The 18,538-nt window shown below is 44.5% G+C and overlaps 1 protein-coding gene across 6 annotated transcripts in view; it reads left to right on the forward strand.

The window, feature by feature from the left end:
• Positions 1 to 18,538, forward strand: part of PDZD7 (PDZ domain containing 7) — a 59,330-nt gene that overhangs the window by 32,975 nt on the left and 7,817 nt on the right. For 4 of the 6 annotated variants that reach the window (XM_077257082.1, XM_077257083.1, XM_077257079.1 and 1 more), the window contains 5 exons: positions 1,348 to 1,511; positions 4,207 to 4,298; positions 5,540 to 5,631; positions 15,237 to 15,308; positions 17,817 to 18,431. In XM_077257082.1, the coding sequence (XP_077113197.1) occupies positions 1,348 to 1,511; positions 4,207 to 4,298; positions 5,540 to 5,631; positions 15,237 to 15,308; positions 17,817 to 18,431 (1,035 nt within the window). Of the gene's footprint in view, positions 1 to 1,347; positions 1,512 to 4,206; positions 4,299 to 5,539; positions 5,632 to 15,236; positions 15,309 to 17,816; positions 18,432 to 18,538 lie in introns of those variants that run through there. The other 2 variants (XR_013213847.1, XM_077257084.1) reach the window with 2 other exon arrangements.

Consider the following 18,538-nt stretch of genomic DNA (forward strand, 5'->3'; position numbering starts at 1 on the left):
AGGAGTGCGGGCCTGGAGAGTGGTTGCTTGAGATCAGGAGTCCTACAACATGATGAAGGTCAGAGGAAGCAGGGATGTAGGGATCTGCTGGGGAACGCCAACCCGGTGGGATGGGGAGAACCTCTATCATGTCAGTTTGGAGAACAGAATAGGCTCTGTTCACACTTGCTGAATGTCACACCTCTCATCTGCCATTTTCCCTGTATCTGTCGCTAAACGCCTGCCTGAGGAACCTTGTCATTTGCACATGTCTGCCCTGCATCATCTCTGGCTGTAATTCCTTCTTGGCTGTGTTCTACAAGTAAAAGTTTCATCTGCTTGAACAGTTCACCTGCTTCCGTCCCTTTTCTTCCTCTCCTGTCTTCCTCTGTACCAACATCACGGGGGAAGGTCGGCAAGATCACACCATCAGAGGGCACGGTAAGAAGCGACGTTTATCCCCCGCATGCCCACAGCCACGTGCCCTTATCAGAGGATCCGACCCATGCCCGGTGTACTGGAGGATAATCCCATTGCCCTGTGCTCCGGTGTGCATTACACATGTGCCCAGCAATTCCATCGGTCCTCGTGACTGTTTGGCCACCCACTACCTTTCAAAAAATTCACTCCCAACTACCCAAGACTGCAAGTCACTGAATAGACAACATAGTCTCTGTCCTAGTCCTTGCTAGCAGGGGTTACACTTGGTCCACCTCTGAGGACATTTTTTTTATTTTAGTTATATGCATTTATTTGGGACTAAAATTAATTTTTGCAAGTTAGTGTCTTTGAACATTTTACACCATTTGCCTTCTATAGCTTTTTTGTTGCTCTTTCTGTTACTGACTGCAGAATGAGTTATCGGAGTATCTGTCAGCGAGTTTGTTTGTGATGGTCTCATTAGAGAGTTTGTAGCTCTTTTATCTGTCTTTTTCTGAGCTCCATCAGCTGATTCATGACCACAAACCACATAAAAATAGGAAAACAAAAAGCCTGTAATCGTCAAACAGTGCAACAGTTTTAATAAAATCCAATTGCAAAAATTATTTTTAGCCCCAAGTGCATACCTAAAATTCAGAAAGAGGATCAGAGGGAAAATTTACTAAAGATTCGCTGACATTGGAGTATAAATCGGACAAGTGTAATATGAGAAAAAAATCGTGCACTCCTATAACATACGGATTACATGCGCAGGACACTCGTCCAACTTTTTGCAATTTTTAATACGCTGATGTGAGTAAACCCCAAGGCTCTACCGGTGATGATTTCTATAGGTGGTGATGATGGGTGTATGTATTCTTAAAGACCACTATCATTGACTATGGTTTCAGAATGAGAAATAAGGAAGATCCATCTGCTTTGTTCTAGGTAAAGATCGGACTCGTCCATTTTTCTTTGGTGCACAGCGCGATCTGAATGCTCTCTACAATGGAGATATGACTATGGAGGATCGATTGGCTGTTACCGAAGACATGGCCCGAAAGCTACTCAATGAGGATGAAGTGGCGGCAGTTCTGCGCCATTGTCGCAGGGTAAGGGAGTGATCATTTCACCTCTACACAGGGTCAGTAATATAAAGATTGGGGAAGGAGAAAACCTTTTTGTTTTTATCAAGAAAGCCAATACAGACTATTTGCTCACTCACCTCTTGTCTCAATACTGAACATGTACACAGCCCTTTTATGACATGGGGTGATATGTTATACTGCCCTCATTGAAAGTTATGGTTCCATACTTGGCCTCCATATACTTACAACTGAGGTTTTCTCTTGGCCTCCGTATCAAAAAAAGCTTGCCAGATGCCATTGTGCTTCCAGGGAAAAATATCTCAGTAATTAACAAACCTAAAGTACCCATGGCTTCACAATATGAGGATGCACTTTAAGGAACAGGGGAGAGGTACATCTGGAGAGCCACAGGTTTGACACCACTCATGGGTTTACGTGAGGGTAGGTGGACCTAGCAGTCTGGTTCCAGAACCCGTTTGGGTCACCCTACCACTGTGGCTCCCTCATCTGCTCTCCTTCGGTTAGAAGACACCATGTGAATATATAATTTATTAGTTTCTCTTCACTTATTCGCTAGTATCATCATACAGGAACAGAAATACTAAAAGAATGGCCGTTCTAAATGCCTGAAGGCTGGACATTGGGGGGACACAACAGACCATGTTGACCATAATGGGATCGTGTTTGTGTTGTGGCGACAGTCCGCTACAATATATGCTAAAGAGACTGGATGTGTATTGGGGGAAGACTGATGCATAGTAACTACATTAATCCATTAATCACAGCAGAGAAATGAGGCATAAATCAAAGAGAAAAGGGATGTACATGATGGACAGTAATGAAAAACACTGATACACTTGTAATTTATCGGTCCGCCCCCATTGAACTTCCAGCCTCATTAGCATATTAGTTTAGAATGCAGTTTGTCAGCACTTTGGGGCCTTGGGTAGCACTTTCTGGCCATACATGTGCAGTGGGGAAAAAAAGTGTTTAGTCAGCCACCAATTATGCAAGTTCTCCCATTTAAAAAGATGAGAGAGGCCTGTAATTGACATCATAGGTAGACCACAACTATGCGAGTCAAAATGAGAAAACAAATCCAGAAAATCACCTTGTCTGATTTGGCAAGATTTATTTTGCAAATTATGGTGGAAAATAAGTATTTGGTCATTAACAAAAGTTCATCTCAATATTTTTTTATATATCCTTTTTTGGCAGTGACAGAGGTCAAACGTTTTCTGTAAGTCTTCACAAGGTTGGCACACACTGTTGGTGGTATGTTGGCCCATCTCCTCTAGAGCAGTGATGTTTTGGGCCTGTCGCTGGGCAACACAGATTTTCATCTCCCTCCAAAGGTTTTCTATGGGGTTGAGATCTGGAGACTGGCTATGCCACTCAAGGACCTTCATATGGTTCTTACGAAGCCACTCCTTCGTTGCCCTGGCGGTGTGCTTGGGATCATTATCATGCTGAAAGACCCATGCACGTTTCATCTTCAATGCCCTTGCTGATGGAAGGAGGCTTGCAGTCAAAATCTCATGAAACATGGCCCCATTCATTCTTTCATGTACATGGATCAGTCTTCCTGGTCCCTTTGCAGAGAAACAGCCCCAAAGCATGATGTTACTCTTCTGGATAATCCAAATGCTCTCTAGCAAACTTCAGACCGGCCCGGCTATGTACTGGCTTAAGCAGAGGGACACGTCTGCCACTGCAGGATCTGAGTCCCTGGCGGCGTAGTGTGTTACTGATGGTAGCCTTTGTTACGGTGGTCCCTGCTCTATGCAGGTCATTCACTAGGTCCCCCTTGTGGTTCTGGGATTTTTGCTCACTGTTCTTGTTATCATTTTCACCCCACGGGATGAGATCTTGCATGGAGCCCCAGATCGAGAGAGATTATCAGTGGTCTGGTATGTCTTCCATTTTCTTATTATTGCTCTCACTGTTGATTTCATTACCCCAAGCTGCTTGACTATTGCAGATTCAGTCTTCCCATCCTGGTGCAGGGCTACAGTTTTGAATTCTGGTGTCCTTCAACAGCTCTTTGGTCTTCACCATAGTGGAGTTTGAAGTGTGACTGTTAGAGGTTGTGGACAGGTGTCTTTTATACTGATAACAAGTTTAAACAGGTGCCATTACTACAGGTAATGAGGGGTGGACAGAGGAGCCTCTTAAAAAAGAAGTTACAGGTCTGTGAGATCCAGAAATCTTGCATGTTTTTAGGTGACCAAATACTTATTTTCCACCATAATTTGCTAAATAAATCTTGCCAAATCAGACAAGGTAAGGTAGTTGTGGTCTACCTATGATGTCAATCACAGGCCTCTCTCATCTTTTTAAGTGGGAGAACTTGCACAATTGGTCAATGACTAAATTTATTTTTCCCCACTGTATCTATTACCTTGTATTTTCAAGACTTACATGGCTGTTCAGGGGGTCTAAAGTGATTTAGATTCCCTTTAAGTTCAATTGTGATCCCTTGAAGACGCTAAATATAACTATGAAAAGTTTATGCAACCCTCCTCTAGGTTATTGAGTAAAGCATTCTTATCTTTGAACTAAAGATGGCGCCAAAAAACAGTCAAAGAAATTATATTTTGTTAGTACTAATTGGTAGCAGCCTTGGATATACTTTCTTTTAGAAATAATTTTTGCCGTGAGGATATTTCATAAAGATATACAAACTGAACTCTTACTCTAACATTACCTCTGCTACCAGTATATCCAGGAAGGAGGGATTGAGGATCTCGTCAGACCATTGCTTGCAATTTTGGACCGTCCCGAGAAGCTTCTCCTCTTAAGAGATGTCAGGTAGGATTTCTCTGCTGTAGAATCTGGTAGACGAAAATCAAGGAAAAATCTTTTTCTGTCATTCACATGCTACCTTATAGAACAGGTCTGCTCAAGTCCCAGTTTTTGGATCAGTTGGACTTCCAATGCTTTTTCTTATGGCTTCTCTTTCATGAAGTTACTGGATTGATTCCTTAGTGATGAGTGAATAAATTAGAGTTTCCCTCTTCACTCCCCCAGCAAGGAGAAATCGGGTCACCAGTACCTACATCTTTTATTGCCCCCCACTATCGTGTGATCGCTGCATTACGCTGAGACCTAAGTATATAGATGATGGTCACCCTCCTTTCACGTAGGTTGGACCATTCAACAGACCCTCAAAGTTTCTATCTTTGCAAAGATATCAGCCTTCACCTAGAATTTTTGACCTCCAGATTTAACCAACTCTATCTGCCATACTTACCAACTTTTCCAGATTGCATACCTGAACATTCTTTGTGGCTCGTGAAATGCTTTGCCACCATTTTTTACACACAGTCGTTCCTCCTAGGGGATATGCCCCTCCACAGTCCTTCCATTCTCTAGCTCTAAATCTGTATTTGGATGTGGTAGCAAAAAAAGCTTCTGGAATCACTTGTTTCTGGAAAGTATCGGGAGTCTTTAGTAGCACTCAAGAGACTCACCAACTCTTCCAAGAGTCCTGGAGATTTCTCCATTTTCCAGGAGCCTTCTAATTTTCCCAGATAGTTGTCAAGTATTCTATATGCTAATAACCAAAAATTGGACACTTTCTTCAATACTTCTGTAACCACAATTCAGTACCTCTGGCAGGTTGGGGGTAATGGTAGGAAAACTGAAGTTCCCAGTCACTGACATTCTTTAAAGAGGTTATTAGAACTATAACATTGATGGCCTGCCCTTAAGATTGGTCATAAATGTTTTATTCGTGAGGATCCTACCCCAAAGACTCTTGCTATTCATCATTGAATGGCTCTGATCTGCAGGATCTGGAACAGTCACATGTATCAAAAACCTATGTGCCTGCATGCGCAAATTTAAAGGCATGCTGCGCTGTCAAGTGATCGGTGGTGGCCATTTAGATTAGAGTCCTTCTACCATATTCTATCATCTTGTGATAAAATCCAAATGTATAAAAGTAAAAAGCATCATATCAAACAATATCTAAAGTTACTGAATCTGTGTGTTTCTTTAGTGTTGTCACTGTAATGTACATTTATTATGTTTTCTATGTTATATAACAGAGGTTTAATTGCACTGACGGATCTTGGACGCTTTGACAGTATGGTTATATCCCTGGAGATGGAAGCGTATGATGCCCTCAAGAGTCGATCAGGTAAATTAGCATTCAGTTCTGATTTTTTGTTTAATTCTCTAAAACTGAGAAAGTGATAAAATAACAAAATAATTTATACTTACCTCATAAATCCTCCCCCGCTGCAGTAAGGATGACTTCCTGACCATGCAAACATGACAATTGCAGCCAAAGACTGTGCTCAGCAATGCTGTGACATACAGTGGGTACGGAAAGTATTCAGACCCCTTTAAATTTTACACTCTTTGTTTCATTGCAGCCATTTGGTAAATTCAAAAAACTTAATTTCTCCTTCACCTCATTGGGGGACACAGACCATGGGTGTTATGCTGCTGCCACTAGGAGGACACTAAGCAAAAAACATAAAGAGATTAGCTCCTCCTCCACAGTATACACCCTCTGCTGGCTCTACCCTGAACCAGTTCGGTGTCAAAGCAGTAGGAGCTCATAAATGGTAAATAATAAGGCAACATGTCAAAAACCAAAGAGCAAACCACAAGCCAACAGGCTAATAAGGTGGGTGCTGTGTCCCCCAATGAGCGTCTCGGAGAAAAGGATTTTACAGTAAGTACACAAAATCCCTATTTCTCCTTCGCCTCCTTGGGGGACCAGACCATGGGACGTTCCAAAGCAGTTCATGGCTGGGAAACAGCGCGACAGCTGAAACCTTGTGTACCACCAGGTCATATCTGCCCTACAGATGTGATACTGCCAACTGCAGAATCCGTCTGCCAAAGGCCGCATCCGCAGTAGCTTGTGAAAGAATGTTGTGATGCTTAACAAGCACGTGCAGGCTGGACCAGCCGCAGCCGTGCACACTTGCTGTGCCAATGCCGGTGCTGAATGGCCTAGGAAGCCTGCACCAACCGAGTGGAGTGTGCCTCGATTGGTGTCTGTAGGAGGCACTAGGGTCTGGCTTCAGACCCCTACGTTATTATTCTAACTTTTTCCTTTTTTACCCTTTTTTCTACGGATTCAAGGGGCGATGGGGCCTTTCAAGGTCCAGATCTCCCAAAATCAGCAACAGGCGGGCACACGGAGTGTCGTCTCCCCTTATCCCCTCCTGCAACCTCAACGCCAGCCTGAGCTCTCCTCAGGGGTGTCGGATTCCTTCAATGGGTCCACTCTCCCCACATCAACAACAGACGGGAACATGGGGTGTCGCCCCCAAGTACCCCTTCTGGAGCCAGGTTCTTCAGCCGGACATGCCAGCTTGCCTCAACAATCCTGACAAGAAAATTACCTCTAGTAACATGCAGAGGCTCCATGCGGCGTCCGTGCGGCCCCACTGCACCACTACTGACAGAAAGTGGATGGTTACTGGAGGCTAACAAAACCTCTCCACCTCCCCATCAAAGAGATGGCGGATTGAGGAGATAATCCGTGCAGATGGCGAGTGGTTTTCTATCTCCTGGTGACCTTTGCGGCCTATTTTACATTCCAGCCTCAGTCGCCCCCTTCGCGGCCTCTCAGGCGGTCTCTGATATCGCGGCCTCTGCCACTTAGCAGCATGGTCACCCCCGGACTCAGACAGCGGCCGCCGCCGTCTTTACCACGGCCACCGTCTCCATCACTGTGACGCGGCTGCCATTGCAGTGCCACGGCCACCGCCGCCAGTACCGTGCCTGCTGCCATTACCACGCCCGCCGCCCTCATCACCATGACGTGGCCGCCATTGCAGTGCCGCGGCCGCCACCATCATTGCTGTGACGCAGCCGCCATTGCCGCACCACGGCCGCCGCCATTACCGCGGCCACTCTCGTCGTGCCGCAGCTTCCGCAGCCATCTCCGCGAACAAAAAGTTAGGTCCCGGTTTCTGGACGGGTTAGGCCTAACTCTACCCACCCGGCCGACTCCGCCCTCATTTCTGGCGCCTCTCGTTCCTGACGAGAGGCGCCAAATCCACCATTAAAAAGAAAGGAGATGATTACAGTGGAATCTGTATTACTGGCTGCAAAGTTCCGCTTGCGTTGCATATGCATAAAGTGCTTCAGTGCAGAGATATGGGCATGTGTAATGGGCTAATATTCTCTGCTGCAGATCAGCAAAATCGTCCACACTGCATTATATCAGACCACACCAATGGTGTTGCGAGCTTTGGCACCACCGCAAGGGTCGTTTCTGACTGCGGACAATTACTCGTCTGTCACCGCTACACAGACTGCCGTCTCTGGAGGCACGGACATATGACCTGGGAGCACTGACTGATGGAACGCACGATTACGCCTCGTGTAATGCCCCTTCAGTTTACCTTACGATGAAGGCCCCTCTGCCATTCGAGTTTCTTCAGACAGAAGCTGACAGCAACAAAGAATGTCCAATTTTCTGGCTAACGTCTCAGTAGCTCGTCCCCCAGGCATTCTGCTGTTTTTTGGTATACGTGAGCTCCGTTTCCAGCTCCCCCGTCTCTGGGGGTTGCAGCGAACATTACTCAGGATATGAGTCTGATGTGGCTGTATACATGGACTCCCTCGAGTACCATAAGAGCTGTACAATGTCTGGAATTAGTCCTTATCTCAATGGGACCTTCAAAAAGACCAAACGTCTTTACACGGAGTTTCTGACATTGGTCAGAGACCTAGCAGTCGCTGGACAAATGATTTTCAGGGCTAAAGCCGTTAAAGCACGGTACCCCTTTGTCCACACACTAAAAAGAGAGTGGAAGGAGTCTCCAACAATGGATCCTATATTGCGGTTCACTTACTAAGCTCTACTGTCTTTGACCGACGGCTTGTCTATTAAAATCTCCACTGACCAATTTGCAATCTTCCGCAGTCAGTCTATTGAGGCTTCTGGGGCAACTCTCTTCCCTTCCCTCGCTGTCTCCTAGGCGGCCAGAGCCATGATGGTCTGAGCTAAGGCTCTAGCCAAGAACGGTCAAGACAATAGCTTGCCTCACTAGGTGGTCAGTCTGGATTACCAAATAGCCTAGGCCGGGGATTATGGGTACATGCATCCCTGGATACAGCAGATGATGACGCTCTTATAGCCCAAACGCCATTATCATCAGGGGAGCCTTATGGCTACAGGAGTGGCGAGCAGATTCCGCTTCCAGAAAATCTCTAACTCCCTTCCTTTCCAGAGTAGGCATTTATTACGCTACTGGAGGAGCTACTGGAGGAAAGAGCATCTTCAGTCGGCCCTGTCTAAATCATCAACAGGTTCACCACAAGCTGTCTTACACTAACGCAGGCTGGTCATCCGTGGGCACAGAGATTCACATCCTTCATTCAAGCTCTCTCATTCCTGAAAACGCAGACCTTCACGGTCCAAACCCAAGGGTACCCCTTCCCACAAGTTTCTCTGCTCAGAGACTCATTGCAGTATCTGAAAGACACGGAAAGGGTAGGCATCCTTCTACTCTCGTTTTTATCAGGTCTGACTTGCGGTCATTCTCGATCATGGGTCGGAAATCCTGATACGGACATGGAATTCCTGTCCCCCTCGCTAACACGTTTCCTCCGGTCCTGTCTTTTAAGGACAGAAGGAGCAAGCGGCTCCACCTTATCAGCTCATTTATGTACCCCGCATCTACAGAACCATTGTCCCGGTCCCACACACAGACAGGTTCAAACGGTTTTACTCAAACCCGTTTGTGGTTCCAAAGAAGGACAGAACCATGTGTCCCATCCTAGACTTAAATCTGTCAAACAAGTTTGTCAGGGTGCGTCATTTCAAAATGGAATTTTACCATTCTGTTATCACCTCACATTCCAATCCTTCTCAGGCCGACAAGGATGTCTCCGCTTCGCCATCGGAGATAACCACTTTCAGTTCAAGCCTTTAACCTTTGGCCTCGCCACGGCTCGCAGGCTGTTCTCCAAGGTCATGGCAGTCGTTATTTCTATACTGCACTCTCGGGGTGTGGTGATTCTGCCCTACCTAGACTACCTCCTTATCAAGGGATCATCCCTTCAAGCCTAGACTACCTCCTTATCAAGGGATCATCCCTTCAAGTGTCAGTATCACCGTGGACACTCTCATTCGTCTAGGTTGGTTAGTGAACATGAGCAAGTCCTTTCCAGCCCCATCCCAGAGGATTTTCGTTTTTAGGCTTGGACGCTTCCCGATGGTTGATAATTCCACCTTCAAGAAAGATTTCCACACTTATCCAGGAAGCTCGGAAGCTTCCCCTCGGCCGTTCTCTTTCCCTGCAATCAGCACCTTTCGCTCATCTACATCTCTGTCCTTCTGCAGCAGGCAATGCAGCGTGGGACAGATATCTGTCCTTTCTGGACAGCCTTTTTTTTGCCTGTCTCTCCGGATCAGGCGGTCTCTGAGGCAGTGGAAATTGTTGTCCTCATTGATTCGGGTAAAGTACTTCTTCCTGATCCCTCGCGGGTGTTGACCACCGACGCCAGTCTCCTAGGTTGGAGAGTGATCTTCCGCCACCACACGGTACAGGGACGCTTGCCCCTTTGGTAATCAGGTCTCCTGATCAATTTTCTCGAGATCCGGGCAATCAGACTAGTCCTTCAGCGTTTCCGCCGGCTTCCCGACAGTCATCCCCTCCGGATACAACTAGTCAACGCCACGCCTGTGGCATACATCTGCCGTCAGGAGGGCTCAGGAAGCACAGGAGCTATGCTTGACGTAGCTCACATTCTACAAGGGGCTGATACAAACCATTTACTGGTTTTCGCAGTTCATGTTCTAGGGGTAGGGAATTGGGCGCACTTTTCCTCAGCCACCAGGGCCTCATCTCAGGACACTGGTCCTTTCCCCGGAAGCCTTTCAGCACGTTTGGCAATGCTGGGTAACGCTGCATATAAACTTCATAGCCTCTACACTAAACGCCAAAGTCCCGGCTTTTCTAGCTCCATTCCGTGACCCAATTGCCCTCGGATCCGATGACCTGGTGCTTCCATGGCATCAGTTTCGCTTCCATTCATTTTTCAACGCCGTTTACGCTAATCCCAAGGGTCATCCGGGAAGATCAAGGTGGAGGGAATCCCAGTGATTCTCAATGCACCAGTCTGGCTATGCAGAGCGTGGTACGCGGATTTAGTGCAACTAGTCCCCTCCCCCAGCAGTTACCAGACCAGCCAGACCTTCTCTTTCAAGGGCCAATCTTTCACCAGAAATCCTGTTTTTTTAGCCCAGGCTGGTTTTCTCGCAATACGTAGCTTCTACTATCATTTATGCATGAAAACCTACATAGATGCGCATTTACCTTCGCATCTGGAAGGCCTTTTTTTCCCTTGGTGCAAGATCCGTGGATGTTCAACTCTTGTATTTCTATTTCTTCCATCTTGTAGTTTCTCCAGGCTGGATTTGACTCAGGTCTGACACTAGCTTCTCTTTAAGGCAAAATTTCAGCTCTATCCTTCCCATTCCACCGAAGAATAGTTTCTAAATCACGGGTTAAGACCTTCATACAGGAGGTGTTGCATCTTGTCCCTCTCTATAAGATGCCACTGGATACTTGGGATCTTAATCTGGTCCTAGGTGCCTTCCAGGAGGCTCCCTTAGAACCCCCTTGCAGGATACGTTGCTTCCCCTTCTTTCTGGGAAAAGTTGCTTTCCTTGTGGCAATGATATCCATCAGGTGGGTTTCTGAGTTAGCGGCTTTGCCTGGCAAAGCTCCTTTTCCGGTTTTCCACCAGAACAAGGCGGTGTTGAGGACGTTTCAGTCCTTTTCTTTGTCTAAGACCGTTTCTTCCTTTCATCTGAATTAGGACATAGTTTTGCCCTCGTTCTGCCTAGCTCTGGCTCATTGTACGGACAAGGTTCTCCTCTTCTCGACTAGTGAGGGCACTCAGGAAATACTTTCCCAGGATAGCATCTTTTCACACATCTGATTCCCTTTTTCCGTGTTTCCAAAGGGAAACAGAAAGGGACCTACCTGTTTCTAAGGCTGCTATAGCAGATGGATCACTTCACTGATCCATGACGCTTACTGTGCAACAGTACAGCTGATCCCTGCGAGGATCGAGGCACACTCCACTCGGTTAATGGAAGCTTCCTGGGCAATTCAGCACTAGGCATTGGCACAGCGAGTGTGCACGGTTGCGGCTGGTCCAGCCTGTACGCGGTTGTTAAGCATCACAACATTCTTTTGCAAGCTACTGCGGATGCGGCCTTTGGCAGATGGATTCTGCAATCGGCAGTATCACATCTGTAGGGCAGATATGACCTGGTGGTACACTAGGTTTCAGCTGTCGCGCTGTTTCCCACCCATGGACTGCTTTGGGACGTCCCATGGTCTGTGTCCCCCAATGAGGCGAAGGAGAAATAGCAATTTTTCTGTACTTACCGTAAAATCCTTTTTTCCGAGATGCTCATTGGGGGACACAGTACCCACCCTATTAGCCTGTTGGTTTGTGGTTTGCTCTTTGGTTTTTGACATGTTGCCTTATTATTTACAATTTATGAGCTCCTACTGCATTGACACCGAACTGGTTCAGGGTAGAGCCAGCAGAGGGTGTATACTGCGGAGGAAGAGCTAATCTCTTTATGTTTTTTGCTTAGTGTCCTCCTAGTGGCAGCAGCATAAAACACCCATGGTCTGTGTCCCCCAATGCGCGTCTCGGAGAAAAGGATTTTATTGTGAGTACACAAAAATCCCTATTTTTTTTCACAATAATGTACACTGTGCACCCCATCTTGACTGAAAAAAAACAGAAATGTAGACATTTTTGCAAATTTATTAAAAAAAGAAAAACTGAACTATCACATGGTCATAAGTATTCAGACCATTTGCTCAGACACTCATATTTAAGTCACATGCTGTCCATTTCGCAAGGCACAGATCTGGCCAAGGTTGCAAAAGAATTTCTGCAGTACTCAAGGTTCCTAAGATCACAGTGGCCTCCATAATCTTTAAATGGAAGAAGTTTGGGACCACCAGAAGTCTTCCTAGACCTGGCCTTACAGCCAAACTGAGCAATCATGGGAGAAGAGGTAAAGAAGAACCACAAGATCACTGTGGCTGGGCTCCAGAAATGCAGTAGGGAGATGGGAGAAAGTTCCACAAAGTCAACTATCACTGCAGCCCTCCACCAGTTGCGCGTTTACGGCTAAATGGCCCAACGGAAGCCTCTCCTCAGTGCAAGACACTTGAAAGCCCGCATAGAGTTTGCTAAAAAACACTCCAAGACTATGAGAAATAAGATTCTCTGGTCTGATGAGATGAAGATAGACCTTTTTGGTGATAATTGTAAGCGGCATGTGTGGAGAAAACCAGGCACTGCTCATCACCTGCCCAATACAATCCCAACAGTGAAACATGATGTTGGCAGCTTCATGCTATGGGGGTGTTTTTCAGCTGCAGGGACAGGACGACTGGTTGTCATTGAAGGAAACATGAATGCGGCCAAGTACAGAGATATCTTGGATGAAAACCTCTTCCAGAGTGCTCTGGACCTCAGACTTGGCCGAAGTTTCACCTTCCATAATAATGACCCTAAGCACACAGCTAAAATAACAGAGGAGTTGCTCCAGAACAATTCTTGACCATTCTTGACTGGCCCAGCCAGAGCCCTGACCTAAACCCAATTGGGCATCTCTGGAGAGACCTGAAAATGGCTGTCCACCAATGTTCACCATCCAACCTGACGGAACTGGAGAGGATCTGCAAGGAAGAATGGCAGAGGATCACCAAATCCAGGTGTGAAAAACTTGTTGCATCATTCCCAAGAAGACTTATGGCTGTACTAGCTCAAAAGGGTGCTTCTACTCAATACTGAGCAAATGGTCTGAATACTTAAGACCATGTTATATTTCAGTTTTTCTTTTTTAATAAATTTGCAAAAATCTCTACATTTCTGGGGGGGTTTCAGTCAAGATGGGGTGCAGAGTGTACATTAATGAGAAAAAAAATGAACTTTTTTTTAATTTACCAAATGGCTGCAATGAAACAAAGAGTGAAAAATGTAAAAGGGTCTGAATACTTTCCGTACCCACTGTACATGCCGGCATTATCACTAAGGACAGCGACTGACTGCAGTCATCATGTGCAGATGGTTGACCAACAGGACCACAGCATTGAACAGTGTGGCATTTACCAGTTGAGCAATAATTTGTTTTTCTATCACATTTCTAATTTGGGGCAATTTTCACCTTGTTCTTTTTCAGAAATGCAACAAATGTGTGTGTTTGGATCATTGTCAGGTGTAAAAGGGCAAATCGGCCAAGGGCACAGAGTGATGGCAGTATCTTCTCTTTCAGAAAGCAGTACATCTGTGAATTCATAATCCCATCAATGAAATGTAACTCGCCAACATCAGCAGAACTCATGCAGCCCCACATAGGAACACTGCCACCACCATGTTTCACTGTAGGCACCAGGCATTTTTCTAAATTCTTTATTCTAAATGCATGGTGCCTTCAGTATAGGGTGAAAGTGATTCAGTGACCAAGTTTCCTGACTGAACTCAATCAAAAACCTATGGGGAATCCGTTAGAGACAAGTTGAGAATCGCTATCCCTCCAAGGTTGTTCTAGAAGTATGGAAAAAGATAGATGTTGGAATGTGTCGCCAACTTGTTCATTCCATACCTGGAGATGTTGTCCTTAAAAATCATGAAGTTCATGCAAAATACCAGATGTAGTTTAAGATGTGGGGTGTATTCATTTTTTGCATCAACAAATTTGAGTAAAACTGAATATAAAGTGATGAAAGCCATTTGATTAATCTTGAAGTGTTTGAATTTCCACAGAGTCGCAAATATCAGGAAATTTGACTCCAAGTTGATCCTCTGTGGATCGATCTGCTCATCTCTAATGATAACTAGCTGATCGGTGGACGTTCAACCGGTATGACCTCCACTGATACAGAAAATTGAGTTTTGCAAAGCCCCTTATGAATGAAGCGGTGGCATGTGCACAATCACTCCACTCTTTCTCTATGGGCTAAAAGTATTCAGCAGACCAAATAACAGCTACGCACTATGTAAATTGTATCTGGCAATAACAACTAGTACAATATATTCTTATTAAATACTTAATTAGTCACACTTAAAGTGTGAACAGATAGGAATGAAGAACACCCACTAAACATTCCAGGACGAACGATTCTCATTTAGGCAGAGGCGGTACCAGTACAATCAGAGTTTATGACCTTTGCACAGCTGTCACTGGACCATCATAGTGAGATAGTAATGAAATAATAATAATTTTATTTATATAGCACCAACATTTTCCCCTGCACTTTACAATTGAGCAGGTATGCGTACTGAGTATATACTGTCACTGACTTAATTACTGGAGGTAAAGTCCATAAAATGTCCAGAATGTTTTTATAAAATTAATTGACCCCCTGCAGTTATTGGTCTGATGCTCACCTTGCCCCCACCGATCTTTGTTTCCTGGTCGAATGCTCAAAAAATAACAAATGGGGGAAATGCCTGCTCATCCAATCACTGAAACGAGTCACGGTAGTGGCCTCTGATTGGCTCTGTGGGCATTTCTGGACATTTCCTGTGCATCAGGGACAGGCGGAAGAAGCAGAGATCAGAGGGGACAAGGCGTGCATCAGAACAGAATCTGTGAGGGATTGAGTACAGTGAGCATTATGTTTTAAACCACTGTGAACAATTTTTAAAAAATCCATATAGTCCCTTTAATTAAGGTGTTCCTATAATGCCAGTGTTTTTAATAGGTTTTATTTTGTGTATTCATTCTAGTGGCTTCTCCTGCACTCCGGCCGGCCATGTCCAACACTCTTCCCAAGAAACATCTTGTTACACCAATTCCAGGTCAGTAATTTTTATTACTTTTAATTGCTGTACATGAGAAGGGGTTACATACAAAATACAAATATAAGTTACAATGAACAGAATAATAGTGACAAACTCGTAAGACAGGTCATTGCAGGCTGCAAGCTTTCTTGAGCAGGTGAGTTTTCAAGTTCCGTCTGAAAGTTCCAAATGTGGTGGACAACTGGATGTGTTGAGGCACAAAATTTCAGAGGAAGGGAAATACTCTGGAAAAGTATTGGAGGCGATTGGATGAGGAACGTAAGAGAGTGAAAGAGAAAAAGAGGTCTTGGGAGGACCAGAGATTACAGGTGAGAAGGTGTTAGGAGAAAACAGATTATGGGCGGCTTTGTAGTTCATTGTTAGCAGTGTGAACTTCATTCCTTCAGGAATTGGGAGCCAATGAAGGAATTTATAGAAGGAAGAAATAGAGAAGTATCAAGGAGAAAGGTTGACTAATCATGCAGCAGAGTTAAGGAAGGACTGGAGAGGTGCTAGAGTTTTAGCTGGAAGGCCACAGAGGAAATTGCAGTAGTTGAGGCAGAAGATGATGAGGGCTTGCAGTAACATTTTATTAGATATGGGATTACAAAAAGGAAGAATACAGGAAATATTTTTGAGTTGGACAACAGGGGAGAGTGGAGGGTTACTCCGAGGCAGAGGACTTCTGGTACAGGGGAAAGCATGATGTTATTTATTGTGATAGATAAATTGGGAAAGGGATTTGAGTGGGATGGAGAAAAGATAATCAGTTCAGTTTTGTCTACTGTAGTGCTGCGATAGCACACGTACGCAGTGAAGAGGCAGTGACCCACAAAGTTCAAACACAAAATGTTCCTTTAATGTGTTACTTTACACAGTCCATTTCTCACAAGTGCATAGAATTCATGTTTAGTTCACATAAACATTGCACTGCAAAACACACGGCATCTTCCAAGTCACAGTCCCTACACACAGTATATAGCACACGGACTTCTCTTTGCCCGGTTTCCGTGGGGCAACTGCAGGTTGTGACCAAGTCTCTGACACACACAGCTTCATATGTTGCAGACACTACACACACCAGTCCTCCTCTGACTAGTTCCCGTGGGTGTCCTGCACTGCTGTATCACAGTCTTTTTACTCACACAGCTTTTACTCACACTCCATTGGTTTGCGGCCACTAAACACGCTGGTCCTCCTTTGACCAGTTCCCGTGGGTGGTGGCAACGCTGTGTTAGCTGTGGATGCCAGGCGTCTCAGCTCCCCTGGCTGTTTGGCTCCGCTCTGTCCTATGTCACTGCACACCGACAAAGCTCTGCAGAGCCTCTTGCTCTGTCCTCCTCCAAACACCAGCCAGACACTGACTCTGACCCTGACACCTGACACACCCATACACTTTACTGCAGGGTTTTTAACAAACAAATTGTGGCTTCCCGCTACATGGAAAACCGGACCGGAAATTAAATAGACTGCACCATTAACATACTTCAGTCAATTTCATAACACAAAACCCAGAGCAGGTTTTACCTAAATCTGTCTTGGACAAACAGTATGTCCAAGACTAACCTTATTTATTATGACATTTAACCTGCATTGCAGTCACCACTATGCCTGTGACTGCCATGCATACCTATGGACTTCATACGTCTCCATGCACATTCTGGGGAGCACAAACAGCACCCCCTAGCTGTAACAGGGGTCACTGCCTCACACTACATTGACCTTTGGGAAGTAATTAATTTATCTGAAATGTCCACTTGCCGGGGACTCTGAATAATGTGTCAGAACAACTGTATATGTCTATATTGTAAAAGTGGCACTATAAGTCCTAAAGTCTACCTTCTTTATGCCAATCATTCATAAATTCCTGGACAGTCCATAGAAACAGGAAACACAAAAATTGATGTCTGTGATTTTCTTTCAAATGATCTTATATAAATTATTATAATTGTAATTCCCAACATTTTAGGTTATACAGAAAATGCAGCTGTGAGTTCATATTACTGCTGGTCACATAGACAAGTGTTACATCTGATCTTTTTGATTCAACAGGGTTTTCTGATGGAGTCCATAGAAAATGTCAGCTTGTCTGTCATTTTTTAAATAAAAAAATAAATAAAAAACAGGTTATCAACCCCTACCATGTATTAGTTGTGTCATTTAACAGAAACTATTGCTCCTGCTAGTAGAAAATAGCTTGTTCTTTTTTGAGAATACTTTCCAAAAGTCTAAAAAAAAATGTCAGCCATCATGATAACACCTCCAAAAATTTCTCAAAAAGTGAATCTCCTTGAGAAGACCACTTATCTAAATCACTTTTTATGCTACAGATTTTCCCTGTCTGTTGTGTATATTGAGAGGACTCCACAGAAGGACCATTTTTTATAGGATTTTCCTCTCAAGATAATTGACTGTATATTAGCAGACCTTTTTTTTTATATACTATGCTCCTTTAAAACTATTAGTTTTATCCCAAGTGCTTTATTAGGAAATATATTTAGTACTTTACTTTCTTTTTTATATCAGATCACAGAGGAGCCTTCCAGCTTAAGCCAGTAGAAGATATGATACACAATGATAAACCGCTGATAGGGGGAATGGACAGGTTGCAGGTTTCGGATTCTACAAATATAAAACGGACTCAAAAAAACTTTACCCCACTTGAAGATGTGCCAGTCGATTCATATGATGCCCAAAACATAACTTACAGTAAGTCTTCCTCTAGCAAGGCAAGGCCAAATTGGCTTCTTGCTGAACCCACAAAGTCATCTTCTGATTTATCCCAAACATCCTCGTCTCTGCCTAGTGATTACAAGTCTACGAGGAGTAGAAAAGATCAAAAAGACTCAAGTGAGAACTCAAAAGCATCGAGGACTATCCGCAGTAGATCTAGAGAAAAAAAAGATAATGCTTATTCTGTTCTCAACAAACCCAAGAAATCCAGGCCAATCTTATCTCAGATTTTCGGTGGCGTTTCCCTGAGTCCTTCAAATCTTGATATCAAGCTGAAACCTGTGAAATTAGAGATAGAGACCAATCATGTAGAAGCTGATCTGGTGTCCCAAAATGGTTTTGGTGAAGAGAAGGAGGAAGAGTATGAGCTGGTGACTGTGATGGTCTCCAAGATGAAGCAGTCTTTGGGTAAGTTGCACATCCATGACGTCTCCTAACTTTAATTTCACACACAATTTTCTGGTTTCCTTCAAAGACTAACCATCATTTTATATTTTTTTTCCATAAATCAATAC

The sequence above is a fragment of the Ranitomeya variabilis genome, chromosome 4, assembly GCF_051348905.1.
Source record: "Ranitomeya variabilis isolate aRanVar5 chromosome 4, aRanVar5.hap1, whole genome shotgun sequence".
In the NCBI taxonomy this organism is placed as follows: domain Eukaryota; kingdom Metazoa; phylum Chordata; class Amphibia; order Anura; family Dendrobatidae; genus Ranitomeya; species Ranitomeya variabilis.